This window comes from Rhamphochromis longiceps, linkage group LG13 (assembly GCF_057381845.1).
Source record: "Rhamphochromis longiceps isolate RC_006_pf linkage group LG13, R_longiceps_female_GT1.1, whole genome shotgun sequence".
Lineage (NCBI taxonomy): Eukaryota > Metazoa > Chordata > Actinopteri > Cichliformes > Cichlidae > Rhamphochromis > Rhamphochromis longiceps.
The window spans coordinates 24654715-24667270 of record NC_140569.1 but is presented as its reverse complement, the minus strand read 5'-3'; the positions used below and the strand labels follow the sequence as shown (position 1 = coordinate 24667270).

The window sequence follows — 12556 nt, the reverse complement described above, 5'->3', positions numbered from 1 at the left end:
GTTTGTAGGATGACCACAAGGGGGCAGTATATAGCGGTGTGCAATATGTATTGTCTAATAACTCACTGTTTGTCTTTTTCAGTCTGATGGTCCAACAATCAAATCTTGGCCATTCTCCCAGTGCAACAGAGGGAGGCCGGAGGAATAATTTAAACAAGAAACAGAAAAACAGAAGAGCAAAACTCAACCTGCTATTGGCAAGTTCGCTGTCAGAAGTGATAAAACTTCCTTTAAAGTCATACTTACATTTGAACATACTAATAACAAAACAATCAAGACTTTCTTGACACTATGTTTTGCAGCTTGTATTACTGTGTCCAAACAAGTTTGATTTTTGGTTCAAAAACATTTTCATATCTCTCTTTATCAAGAAGTACTTTCCTAATATGCTAAACAACCCTCAGTTCTTTACATTTTACTTCCAAGAAGCCTCAAGGGATGAACCATTGCAGTTTGCTACATATAACTTAATTTAAGAAACAAACGCAGTGTGTCCTTAAAAATTTGAGGGAATTGAAAATGGTAGACAAAAGAAGAGCCAGACCGAAAGCTCTTCTACAGTGTGTCCTTTGTCCTGTCTTCTGCTCCAACTGGTTGTGGCAGATAGCTGCCCATCCCTGAACCACATGACTCTGCTGAAGGTTTCTTCCTGTTAAAAGGGGGTTTTTCTTCCCACTGTCACCAAGTGCTTGCTCATAGGGGATCTTATGAGGTCTTACAGATTGCTGTTGTGATTCAATTATTATATAAATAAAACTGAACTGAAATGAATAGGTTCACTAGCCACACCCAGGCCTGATTAGCAATCGTTAAATAGAACCTGTCTGACAAAGTTAATCACAACAAGCACCGCATCATGCCACAAATATGTAAGTGCTATTTTAAAAAAAAGGACGCCAGGAATGGGTCAAATACTTTTTCACAGCCCGGCATGCTTATACATATTTCAATAAATACTGCATCTAGTTCCCCTTTTCCTAGCAATATATAAAGAAATGAGGTGTGTTAAGACCTTTCTAAAGTACTGTAAATTTATGTCACAGACTGTTTTTAACTTTTAAGCAAGTATCTGTCCTTTCATAAAAAGGCTTCTAGAAATCCTTGTAATTGAACAATTTACAAATTCTGAATGATTTTTGTTTAAATGCTCTTAGCTCATAATTTAGGTGTCATAAATACAAATGATGTGGAATTGCTGTTTTAAACAAATATAACACTGCAACTGAAAATGAACTAGCAAGGTGATGAAACGCCATTGTGTTTGATACTGTTGTATTTATGTGACATGCACAGTAGCGTGACTAGAGCAGTAGATGGCACTGTTGAATTGCAAGGTTAACAGATACCCATCACACAGCCTCCTGCCCAAAAGACTGTGAATCCCTGTCATACCCTAGTGTACCGTTCCTACCCCAGTATTTGGTCATATATTGTGACCAGCTTATTCATTGGGTCTGGTTGAGAAGCTCTTGGGCAGCAAATTTAATCTGATAATAATAATTTGATACTGTTTGTGTGACAGCCATTCATAAGGCCTGGCAGAGCATGAGCATTTTGTATGGAGCATCCCAGGAAATCTCAGTGTTACACTGTCAGCATAGTAGTCGCATATAAACAATGGATGAAACCCAGCTTGCCTGGCACTAAACCAGTGTACTTAACCACAAAATAAGGCTAACAACCTCAGCTTATCCCAATATAATAATGTGGTCAAATCGGTGAGTTCTTGCATATCTATTTATGTTTGATATAGAGAAAAGCCCTTCATGTTGCAGCTTGCAAGCACTGCATCCAAGTCAATGCTGTCGATAAATAAGAATGTGCTCCTGGGCAGCTTGCCTGGGTTAGAGAACAAAATAGCTTTCATCTGAGGTTCATATGGGCATGGCTGACTTAATTCCTACTGTAACTGAGGGCCAGGTGATGGGGCCGGGGGTAAATGTGAGCAATTAACTTGCTATTTTGGTATGTTCAGCCTATCATATATACTAGCGAATTTTACTGAAACCCACAAAACGGCCTGTTTCACACGTCTACACTGTGACTATGACACACTATGCAATTTTATTATCCTGCCTAAATGTTCAAAGGTATAGAATTACAGGGGTGGGTTAAGTGTGATCAGCTTGGTTTCAAATGTTCAGACTGATATGAAAGGAGTCTCATAAAAGGATTATGGCACTGAGGATCCATATTACAGCTGCTACGGATCTGACCGCATCACTGCCCAGGTCCGAGTCCACTCAGGAGGGGCTCTGACTGATTCACTGTGTGTAGGCATTCCAGCACCGCGCCAGCTGCACGTCACGCACAATGGTGAGATTGTGCCTGCGGCTGTCCAAAGACAGCTGGTCATGGCTGCCCTTTGGAGCGCTGATAGGTGATTAGAGAGATATCTGAAACTTTGTTGCTGCTGTAATTTTGTCAGCTGACATTAAAGCATATTTCATACTGTTTTTTTCCCCTTTATCTTGACCTGTTACATGCAACTGAAAACTTTAAAATGAAATCTGACAGTCTGATCTGGTGATCCTGAAAGCTGTCTACTCGGCAGTTCTTTATTATGCTCTGACTGACATTACACATTTACAGCTAGATGATGTTATGGTCTGGAAGCAGCCCCAGGAATTTCAACTTGGCTGTTTTTTGAAATGATGACATGTCTGCAGCACATGTAAGGTAACTGTTTTATTTTTCTACTTCTACAGTCAACCTTCATACTGTATATTGTGGAAAACAATACGCCTGTATACTACGGAGGAATACTATTAGTTTTTGTGTGTGTTCTAGATGTAGTCTGGGTTTTTTTTAAGTGAACAGAGAGCCCACCCTAGTGAAAGTGTTTCTTGCAGCTACACCCAGTCTGCCGTGCCTAAAAAAAAGAAGAAAAAATCCCAGCCTGCCATCCCACCTGTCAGCGTTTGCACAGATTGCGTCACCCATCTGCCCTGCTGAGCCATTCTTTGACACATTTGCTTAGTGGCGTCCTTTACAAACTTTATAGCCAGCACATGTGTGTGTGCATGTCTGCTTTGACATAGGGAACAGAAGTTGCCCAACTGCAGCATAGCTCCGCAAATCAACAACAACTGCTAAAACCCAACTGTTGTTCGCTATTCTCGGGCAGGCCCGGTGATGGAAGAGCTTTGCAATGCTTTTTGTGGCCGAGAAAAATACAGCTTTTGCGTAGAAGCAGCTCATTCGGTTAACCTTTTTCTTTACCATGGGGTATAAAACTTCTAAGTGTGCTGTTATTATGAACAGTAAAACCAGCTCCATGCAAAATAAACCAATTTATATAAAAGGAAAGGGGGAAGAAGGTTTTTTTTAATATAATGTTGACCTGAAAAACAAACACTAATTTAATATACTTTTGTAACATTACTCCTTTCTGCCTCACTTTTGTGTTAAATTAGTGCATGGGTCTTGCCAGAAAATGTTAATATGTTTTACATTATTACGGACCTGCTCCTGATCTTCTTTCATAGTTTCCACTACGTGTTTTCGCTGCATTGGGTCTAAGTTAAGGAACATTCTTACAGTCATAGTGTTGTTTGAGCATTGTCCCAAAATGTCCAATCCTATGCATCCGCAAGCTATCAGTGCTTTGCTACAGAGTGCAGGCAGGATCTCCGGATGTTTAACGTACGGATTTGACTTCCGCCGTAGCTCGATTAGGTAAGCAGTATTGAGCAGTCCAGAATGATGTCATAGAGCATGATCTAACTCTGTGGCCAGATGACTGAATCATACATTTTCCTTTAATTTCAGGGTTATTAAATGAACAGAGCTCCTCTCTGTGAGTCTCTAAAGAAGACGATTGGTATGCGCCTTAGGTAATTTTCTCGCTTATGGTTCATTTGAATTGCTCTGAATTAAGAGAAAAATTAGTACTTTGTAGCAGCATTTATTAGTTAGGCTGTGTTTCCAATTACCAATTAAGTAACAAGCTGTATTTTATAAGGAAAGTCATGTGGCGGTGCAGGGAGGCGGGTTATTGGACAAAGCTTAAAATCCTAAACAGATGAGTGATTTAATAGCGTATTATCATTTCCACACTGGTCATAAAAAACGCAAAAATGCTTTGGCAGCAGCCAAGATGGGGGAAGAGTAGGATCAAACCGATCTGACCATTCTGTACTTCACCTCAGATCCTCTCTATGGGAAGAAGATCGCTTAATACAGAATGCTGATTGTAATCTTTTTTTTCTTTGACAGCATATGCCCACAGTCTGCACATTTTCTGAAGGTTTTCTCTAGCTTCTTTATCTCTTTCAAGGTTGGTCTGAGTGATGCTGTTGGATAGAATAGTGAGAAGTTTGTCTGTGGTCTTCTCACCTCCCAAATGAAAAAAAAACAACAACAAAAAATCCCAACAATTAAAGACAGAAGTTTTCCTGGATTTAATGCAACTGCACAAAATAAAGCAGATATGAAAGTACACGTAATTTCTTACACTCTCATGTTCTTCCACAGCAGTTTTATCTTCTTTTGAGTTTTTTGTCCTGTGTTATTTGTGCTTTTAGGAGTAGGATAAAATAATTATCGTTCCACAGAGTTTTCAGATTGGATTGCAACAGCAGGGACAGGCAACTGTCTGCAAGGCATATTTTCACTTGAACCGCTTCAATTATGTGGCTCACTTTCTATTTTTGCCCTAACCTCACCCCTCTTCTTCTCATACAGTTGGTACAGTTGTTTTGAAGACTGCACAGCACCTGCTTAAAACCCACTTGTTGTTATCATCCATGGGTAAGGGCTGGATAAGGCAGTGACTGCTACTTTCCTTGGATGTCCTGGGGATCTCTGAGTCAGTCAGTGACAGGCCCCAGTGGTTCTCCCACACCATATCTGAAGACACTTAAACACTTGAACCTCCCATCATCCTCATTTGATGCTTAAAAATAGTTTGGCGCTGCGGTCTTTTGAAACTTAGTCATTTACTGTTTCTTTAAGGGACAGGTGACCTAGAATAATATAAAAATATGTGTGAGTCTTGACATCCATGCAACAAATATGCCAAAAGAGGCTCATAATCTGGGTTCTCGTGTTATCGTGTCCACACAAACGTTTTGCCGTGGCTTACAAATTGTGACTGAATTTTCAGAATTTTATAACGGTTGGTTAAAATCCTTTTTGTCCTTTTATGTATTGTAAATTGTCTGTACAATCTGGGAACCCACAACCCATGTCTTGTCACTCTGCTTTATATACCACAATGCGGTGCTTTGTTCATATGTCAGTTGATTTTTTATCATCAACAAATCATGCATAACTTAGACTGGTGTCAGCAATGAGCTCATTCATTCCTCTAACAGGAGGTGACATGAGTGAGGCAAACAATAACGCAGAACTTTGAGGTAGGTCCAGCTTGTTATGTGAAGGCCTCAAGGCCACCTTGTTTGTCAAAGCAGGAGTGGGGGATCACATTTGGCTTTCCTATGTTAAACCCAGACTCCTGAGGTGAAGTGTAATGACGTTTTCAAAGTAAGACTGAATGAGTGTTGCCCTAACTAGTTTTCAAGAAGATTAAAAAACAAATGAGACATTTTCCAAGTTGTCTGTGTGTTTATTGATGTATGGATCCAATAAAAAAACTGACAAAAATAATTACCCTTACTGAAGCATTAAACTAATCTGCAACAGGGATTCATAGGATAATTCAATATCTTCTTTTCCCTGTCTATATTTCACAGTTTTCCTAAAACACTTGGATTAAATTGACTTTTTTTCTGCTGTTTTACTTTTTTTTAATGTGCATGATGATTACAGATCCACTGAATGATTGTATGTATAAACATTTATTCCAAAATGTCAGTATAAAGGCTGATGTCTTCTTATTTACTCCCTCTGTGCTGACAGACTTTAACAAACCTGTCCACTTAGCAACAGTTGCCTATTCAGATGTCAAGTACACATGTTGTCAGTATACTCTAAGCAAGCTGCATCACATGATTAAAGTTCTTGCATTTGATTAATAAATCACACCGCCAAGTCAACTGAGCTTCAAAATAAAAGCTTAAAGGCACCCAGCTTGGCACTGAAATGACATCAGGGGTCAGATGTTAAGCGTCCCTCTCAAGGAGATTGATACTTTCGGAGAGGGCAAAAATAAGCTAAAGCTTTTTTCCTGTTATTCAACCTTTGATATGGGAAAATTGCTTCCTGCTGTTGGAGCACAGATGCCTAGTCAACTGATGATGTCACATAATGGGACCTGATCCCAGCTTTCAGTATGACTGCTACCTGAAGGTGCAATCTGTCTGATACAGTGTGTCCATCTTCTTGTCCTGGGGGAGTCTTGAACCTGCAGCCCTGCAGCCACACGAGGTTCCTTATTATTATTTTTAAACAGGAAGTGAAACCACTGAGATTAAAAATCCTCTTTGCAAGCTTGTCCAGGTTGATATAGGCAACATTAACCTAGCATGTTTTTGTGCACAGGCACAAGCAGACTGCCAATTCCACACAAAACAGTCCTTGCTATGAGGAAACAGTGAGAACTGCTGGGACACGGTGCTGCCATTTACCCAGCATCTGTGGCTTTGATTAAAAAAGACTATGTGAATATAAATATGGAAATTAACAGTAGTGGGGTTTTTTTTTACATATTCATATTTATCATTGCTTTTTATTCTCTATTTACATTTAAAAATTGTTAATATTTTTTCAGCTAAAATTTTCATTGGAGCTTAATGTTATCGATATAACCACAGTTCTCTAAATAGCCAGCTTCTTCTTCTCACATAAGCCTGTTAACTACTATGTTTACGTTCCCTCAAAGTCCTGGATTAAAGTGCAGTCACTGCTTGTTAGGTTCCCTGCAGTAGCAATACTGTACTGTAGCTATTGCAGGTACTGAATAGTAATACTTTCACCCTGGGAAGTAGCAAGATTTACTGAAGCAAATTAGCTACACTTTGCATCAGGTGGCAATACCCATGAACAACAGCACTAGCAATATCTCATATTAGCAGTGTCACTAGAAAGTAGCACTACCTTTTTCTTATTTCTTCTTTTAACTTTTACTATTTTTAAAGCTATTAGGCAGCTTTGTATTGTATTTATTGCTCTCTGTTGCTTCCATATATGACTTATTGTTACAAAAAAGAGCTATAAGAAGTATAAATCAATCAAACTATATAGAGCCAACTAACATTTTGTTTATTAATTTGAATACCCTGAAATTTTATGATTTTGTTTAATATAAAATGGCACAGATAATGCATTTCTGCATGCTAAAGATCTTTTGTTAAAAGGGTTGGCATAATAAGCATGTGCTTCAGCCAATACCTTTTAATTAGCCTTGTCTTGTGCTTTCTTGCTTTGTGGTAGATCTTTATTCTGAATTCACTGAGATATTTGAATGCTAATCAAATAAATAATTTAAAAAAAAATAAATACAAAATTTATTATCAAAGCTGCCTACTGTTAATTTGGTTAATTTTCCTGAACAGATAGGAAAATTTAATTGTTCAAATTTGTTGGTAATAAAGATTTAAAAAAAAAAATAGGCTAAACAAATCATTGTTTCAATTCTCTAATTTTATAAATACAATGAAGTCATAGTGATATTGTACTGAAAATGCAATGTGAAAGTGTCATACAATCATTGTTAATAGGCCACTTCAGACTAGTCAAAGATTTTAATTATTTGCATGTATACCTTAATTATTTTTATTAGTTATGTTAAAGGGCTAATTTGTATTTAATAAGATGTGTAACTATTATTATAATTGACAGTAAAGGTTATTGAACCCTACACTTACACTAAAACATGGAAATGTTCAGATGATCTTCGTAGATTATTAGATTTGATTCAAAAGCTAAAATTACATTGCTATAAGCTAACACGTGCATGCTAGCATGCTAACTCTAATAATACTAACAGGTACAAACCTGTTTTCCCTTTGACTTTACTAATAACAACCAGGGAGATGGGCATGTTGGGTAAAACTTCAATCTTTTCATTTATATCCAGAAATGTTCTAATCCAGCCAGATTTCCAGTGAACATTATGTCGTGACAGCTAATGAGTCCATGAATGCAAGTCTATTTTGAGTTAAAACACAAATCAGAAGTTTAAACACAAACACTAATGGGATGCAGCTGATCATCTGAAAACTTCCTTTCAAATCATTTGATTGATTAGGTAGACAAAGCTTTTTGTTGGGAACAAACTTAACTACAAACCTCCCCAGCTATAAAACATCCCCAGCTCCTTTGTCTGATGTATTTTTCTAATGTCATGATCAATTGTTATGCTAAGATGTTAGGAGACTCTCTTATTTTAAAACCAGGTCTGACTCCTGCCTGTATAGTTTTACAAACTGCACTTACTAACAGACATCAACATATTTTTTTTCACTCAATACTACAGTGCCACCAAAGCTGGTGTTTAAATATTATAAATATGACAGGTTACATATGTGCATGGAAGATTGCTGCTTCAGCTTAAAATGCTCCCGATATGCATCATGGCAGACAGTTAAGTTTCATTGTTTTGCTTGCGCCTCCTTATACTGTGACAAACTTGGCACTTTATTGCAAGCGATGTCATCCAACACTTTAATTTGCTTAGCCTTTTTATATCTGTGATAAGCGTGGACATGTTCAAAAAAGTGAGAAACAGGACTCCTGGCATGAAGTACCACAGGTGTGTGGGAGCGTCAGATGATAAGCATGCAGTCTCACCAGGTCAGATATTGCCTCAGGTGGTTTTCACAATCATTTCATTATTAAATCGATGACTAAAGGGTTTAGAACTTCAGCTTTTGGCTTTCCAGCCTGCAGCTTTTATGTTTTCAAGAAGACTTAATTGAAATTAAAAACTACATTGCAACCCACTCCAAGAGATCTGGGGTGGGTAAATCCCATGTGGGCGCCATGTAGTAAACGCTGAAAATGTGTCTTCTATAATGTGTTTATATTACGCACTGTCCATAAACTGCAGATGCTGCATTGTTCCTTTGAAGCACAAATCATTTCACTTTCACTCAGCAGATGATGTACAAAAATCCCGCAGGCGACCCAACTGAGACGAGCCAGGTCACTGACAAGATGTAGCTTCAAAGCTGTGTGTGAAGTACAAATGAATTGACAGTGATAAGCATTAGCAGAAATAGGAGTTCACCGTTTCACTGGAACTGTCTCCCTGCCATTTTGATTTTATTTCACTGTCATTCAGACAAACCACCCTCTTTGTAGTCTGTTGTTTTAATTCCATTTAAACAAAAAAGTGAACCGGTTTAAACATGACTGTGTTGGTTTAAAACTTTACAAACACTATCATCACAGTTTAGACATAACTAAAACTTTGGTGGTTCTGATCACTTAACATGTGGCTTTTGATTAAAATTGGGCTTCTCTAAAGGTTACTTTTTATGTAATCTTAAGTCCAGTTTTGGCCAAGCAGGGCTGACATAGCACCTAATTTTTCTATTCCTTTCATAGCAACAATTTCTAAAACCTAATCTTTTTTTGGATTTAGAGCAAAAACTCAGTCTTATCTGCACTGAAACTTGACCAGGAGGCCAATCATGCCTTTGTGATGACATACACCAAGTGGAAAAGTACAGACCCCCCCTCTTGCCCACATGTATATTCTCTCCTCCGCCGCAGCTATCAACCTCCTTTCATGCGGACAGACTCGGTGACATCACCCCTTGAACAAGTCCTCTGAGTTGTATTTACTGACTCTAACTAAATGGAAGATATCTAACAAGGGCAATCACTAACCAGGGCCTGTGGTGAGAAAACATCAGGTTTTTATTATCGTCTTGGGAGGCAATGATATCAGCCATCAGGCCAGAACCAGCTTGTCTTTTAATATCCATCCTCAAAGGTGTGCACAAAGACATAGAGAGGGCAATCACATCAAGGCTGACATATAAAATATTTGTAATGGATGCGGTGAGAGCGCTTAAATGTTACACACAAGACGCGAATGCAGGCTGTGGTGAGCGAGGGAGCACTTCCAGGGTAAACAACATAAGGAAGGTGTTACAGTAGCCTGATCTGACTCGGTTGGCAGAGGTGGGACACCTGGTTCAAATCTAATCAGATGGTAACTCTCTGAGCAAACAACTCTCCGTCCTTTATAAATGTTTATAGTCTATGTGGAAAAGAGGCAAAAGATAGACAAAAAAATTTAAAGGTCAAAAGAAAGAATTTTTAAGGAATCTCTAGTGAAATGATCTCACTCATAAAATATAAAACATGTACATTTTATTGCTAATTGTTTGCCTGGATCACACTATAGAAACCTGAGCAGCCCCCTCGCACTCTTAGTTGTTCACAAAAGGTGCAGCTTTTACTTTGAAGGCAAACGTTCTCCGTTGCCAGTTTGTTCTGCGCTTTTTCAAATTTCGCTACAGCTTAGAGAGCAAATGATGAGTGTTTGCAGGCGAGTTCAATGCAATCTACGGGCCACTGCAGCAGACTACAAGTGACCAAAGCAATCACCAGAGGTTTGTGGTACAGCACCCTCTTTGTGACTGACGTCACCTTGCAGTAACCAATAACCAGCAGCAACCACTCACCAGCTCGTCACGAAACACACATTTTTTTCCCTAGCGACCAGTGGTTGCCTGATCCCCCTGACTGTCTCTATGTCTGTGTGACTGAGGCCTGACTGGAGTAAATCATTTGACTTTAGACAGCTGTGAGCATGATGAAATAAAATAGTCTTAAATTGTATATAAAATAGTCTTAAATTGAAAAGAATCACTTAATTTTGTTAATGACTGCAACTTCTAAGTGAACACACATCACATTTTTATCATTTGCCGGGTTCACAGTCACACGGTTTAACCACTGCGCACATAAATTGCAGACTTTAAGAGCCGCTCACACGGCAATATGAAGAAATGTCATTTTAAAGTTAGCCAAACCCCCTTGAACTCCACCCATTCAGCCTGTGCAGAATTTATCTCTGATTTCAAGCTGCAACACATTAAAAACTCTGCTTTAGATGACTTCATCATGAAACTAGAGCTCTTTTAAAAGCATTATTAACCATGACGACTCTGGGGATACATTTGTCATACGGAGCCCCGCTGAGTGAACGCTGTCCCACTGCTGGCTGTTTTGACCCTTCTCAGACAAACTCAGTAACACTGGAGACTTCACAGCATGTGCAATAATGTTTGGGTTTTTTTCTTTTTATGTTTCTATTTCTAAACGTTACATAATACCACCGCATGGGTCAAATATTAGAGAACACTGACTCCACAAGCGCTGTGCTGTAAATGAAGCATGCAGTAACATCAGTTTCATAACACTGCCTGAGTTTTGTTATAAGGAGCTGAACCGCACTGGAGAGTCACTGGACCAGGTGCAGGGGTCAAGTCAGTGGGCAGCAGAAGAGCGAGAGTTCCTTGTAAGGGAAAAGCTTTCAGCAGTGAAAGCATTTTCTCCCCTCTGCTCCTCTGCAAATGTTTTCTCTGCTGTCTGCTCTCCCCCCCACCAACCCTGACATAAGCACGCCAGTCCTGGCATTCCAATCAGTCATCCCAACATTTGTTCTGCTGAACCTTTTGCCACCATCAAGGAGTGGTGGGGGCCATCATCTGCTTGACTTCCGTATGCACCCCTCCTCCTTTACACACTTGTTATGTCAGCAGCTCTGAGGTTTAAGGAGCAGAACGACAGATTTGGTCTGTTTCATTCAGCTGTAACCCGTGTGGCAACTGCTCCCCTCTGATGGAGAAAGAGGAGGCTCAACTTAGACCTGAGGGAATCATTCTCGCTCCTGGACAGACAGCATAAAGTTGAGTCTCTGAAAGTGATCCTTCTTATTTTTAAGACTTTTTTTTGTCTTGTAATTCTTGTGTTGGGACAGATCCCAATGCCTTACAGCTGAATGAGTTCTTCTGCACTTCAAAGTAGAGGTAAGGGAGAGGCAGTCTGGGTGTGTGTGAGTGTGACTCAGCCGAGGATATTACCTCATAGAGGATAAGCTGTGATTGAAAAGGTCCAACAGAGGTCTCTCCCTCTGACTCCATTACTCTGGGTCTCTTATCTTGCTAGATTTTCTGTTAGGGTTCAGAGGGGAAGTTTTGACAGCCAGGCTTTACAGCCCCCCCTGTTGCTCCTGACAGAAAGAAAGCGAGAGAGAAGAGGTGGTGACTTCATCCCTTCTCTTAACCAACCCTCCTTCTTCCCCCTCCTTTTCTGAGCTTTCTTTTTTTTTTTCCAAGACTTTAGTGCAGCACAGTCAGGCAGCATGCCAGCAGTTTTCATCTTGCTGCGGTCCCTGGTTATCAGGCTCCTCAGTAGCAGACTGGTAGGCTCAGTGGCACAATATCTCAGGAGAATCCTCTCAACAGGAGCTACGCACCTTGGAACAGCACTGCGCCACATCTGGGACCGTGTTCGATCCCAGGAGTCCAAGGAAGCCATCCTGGGCTGTGTGCTGTGCATTCTCAACATGCACAAGAAGGTGGAGAATTGAGCTCTCTCTCTCCCTCTCTCCACTTTCGGTTCCACCCTCCACTTGACTGCTGAACTGAGACTGGACAACTGTTTAGTCAGGAGAGCGCACAAAGGGATGAAA

The 12556-nt window shown here is 39.7% G+C and overlaps 1 protein-coding gene across 1 annotated transcript; it reads left to right on the top strand.

Annotated features, from left to right (window-relative positions):
• Nucleotides 1–11624: 11624 nt before the first annotated feature.
• Nucleotides 11625–12454, top strand: LOC146655905 (protein myomixer-like). Its single transcript, XM_085428637.1, has one exon. The coding sequence runs from the start codon at nucleotides 12227–12229 to the stop codon at nucleotides 12452–12454; it is 228 nt and encodes a 75-aa protein (XP_085284763.1). The 5' UTR covers nucleotides 11625–12226.
• Nucleotides 12455–12556: the final 102 nt, after the last annotated feature.

What these genes read in the sequence shown, in the direction of transcription:
- LOC146655905 (XM_085428637.1), top strand. Translation starts at nt 12,227, where the DNA reads ATGCCAGCAGTTTTCATCTTGCTGCGGTCCCTGGTTATCAGGCTCCTC.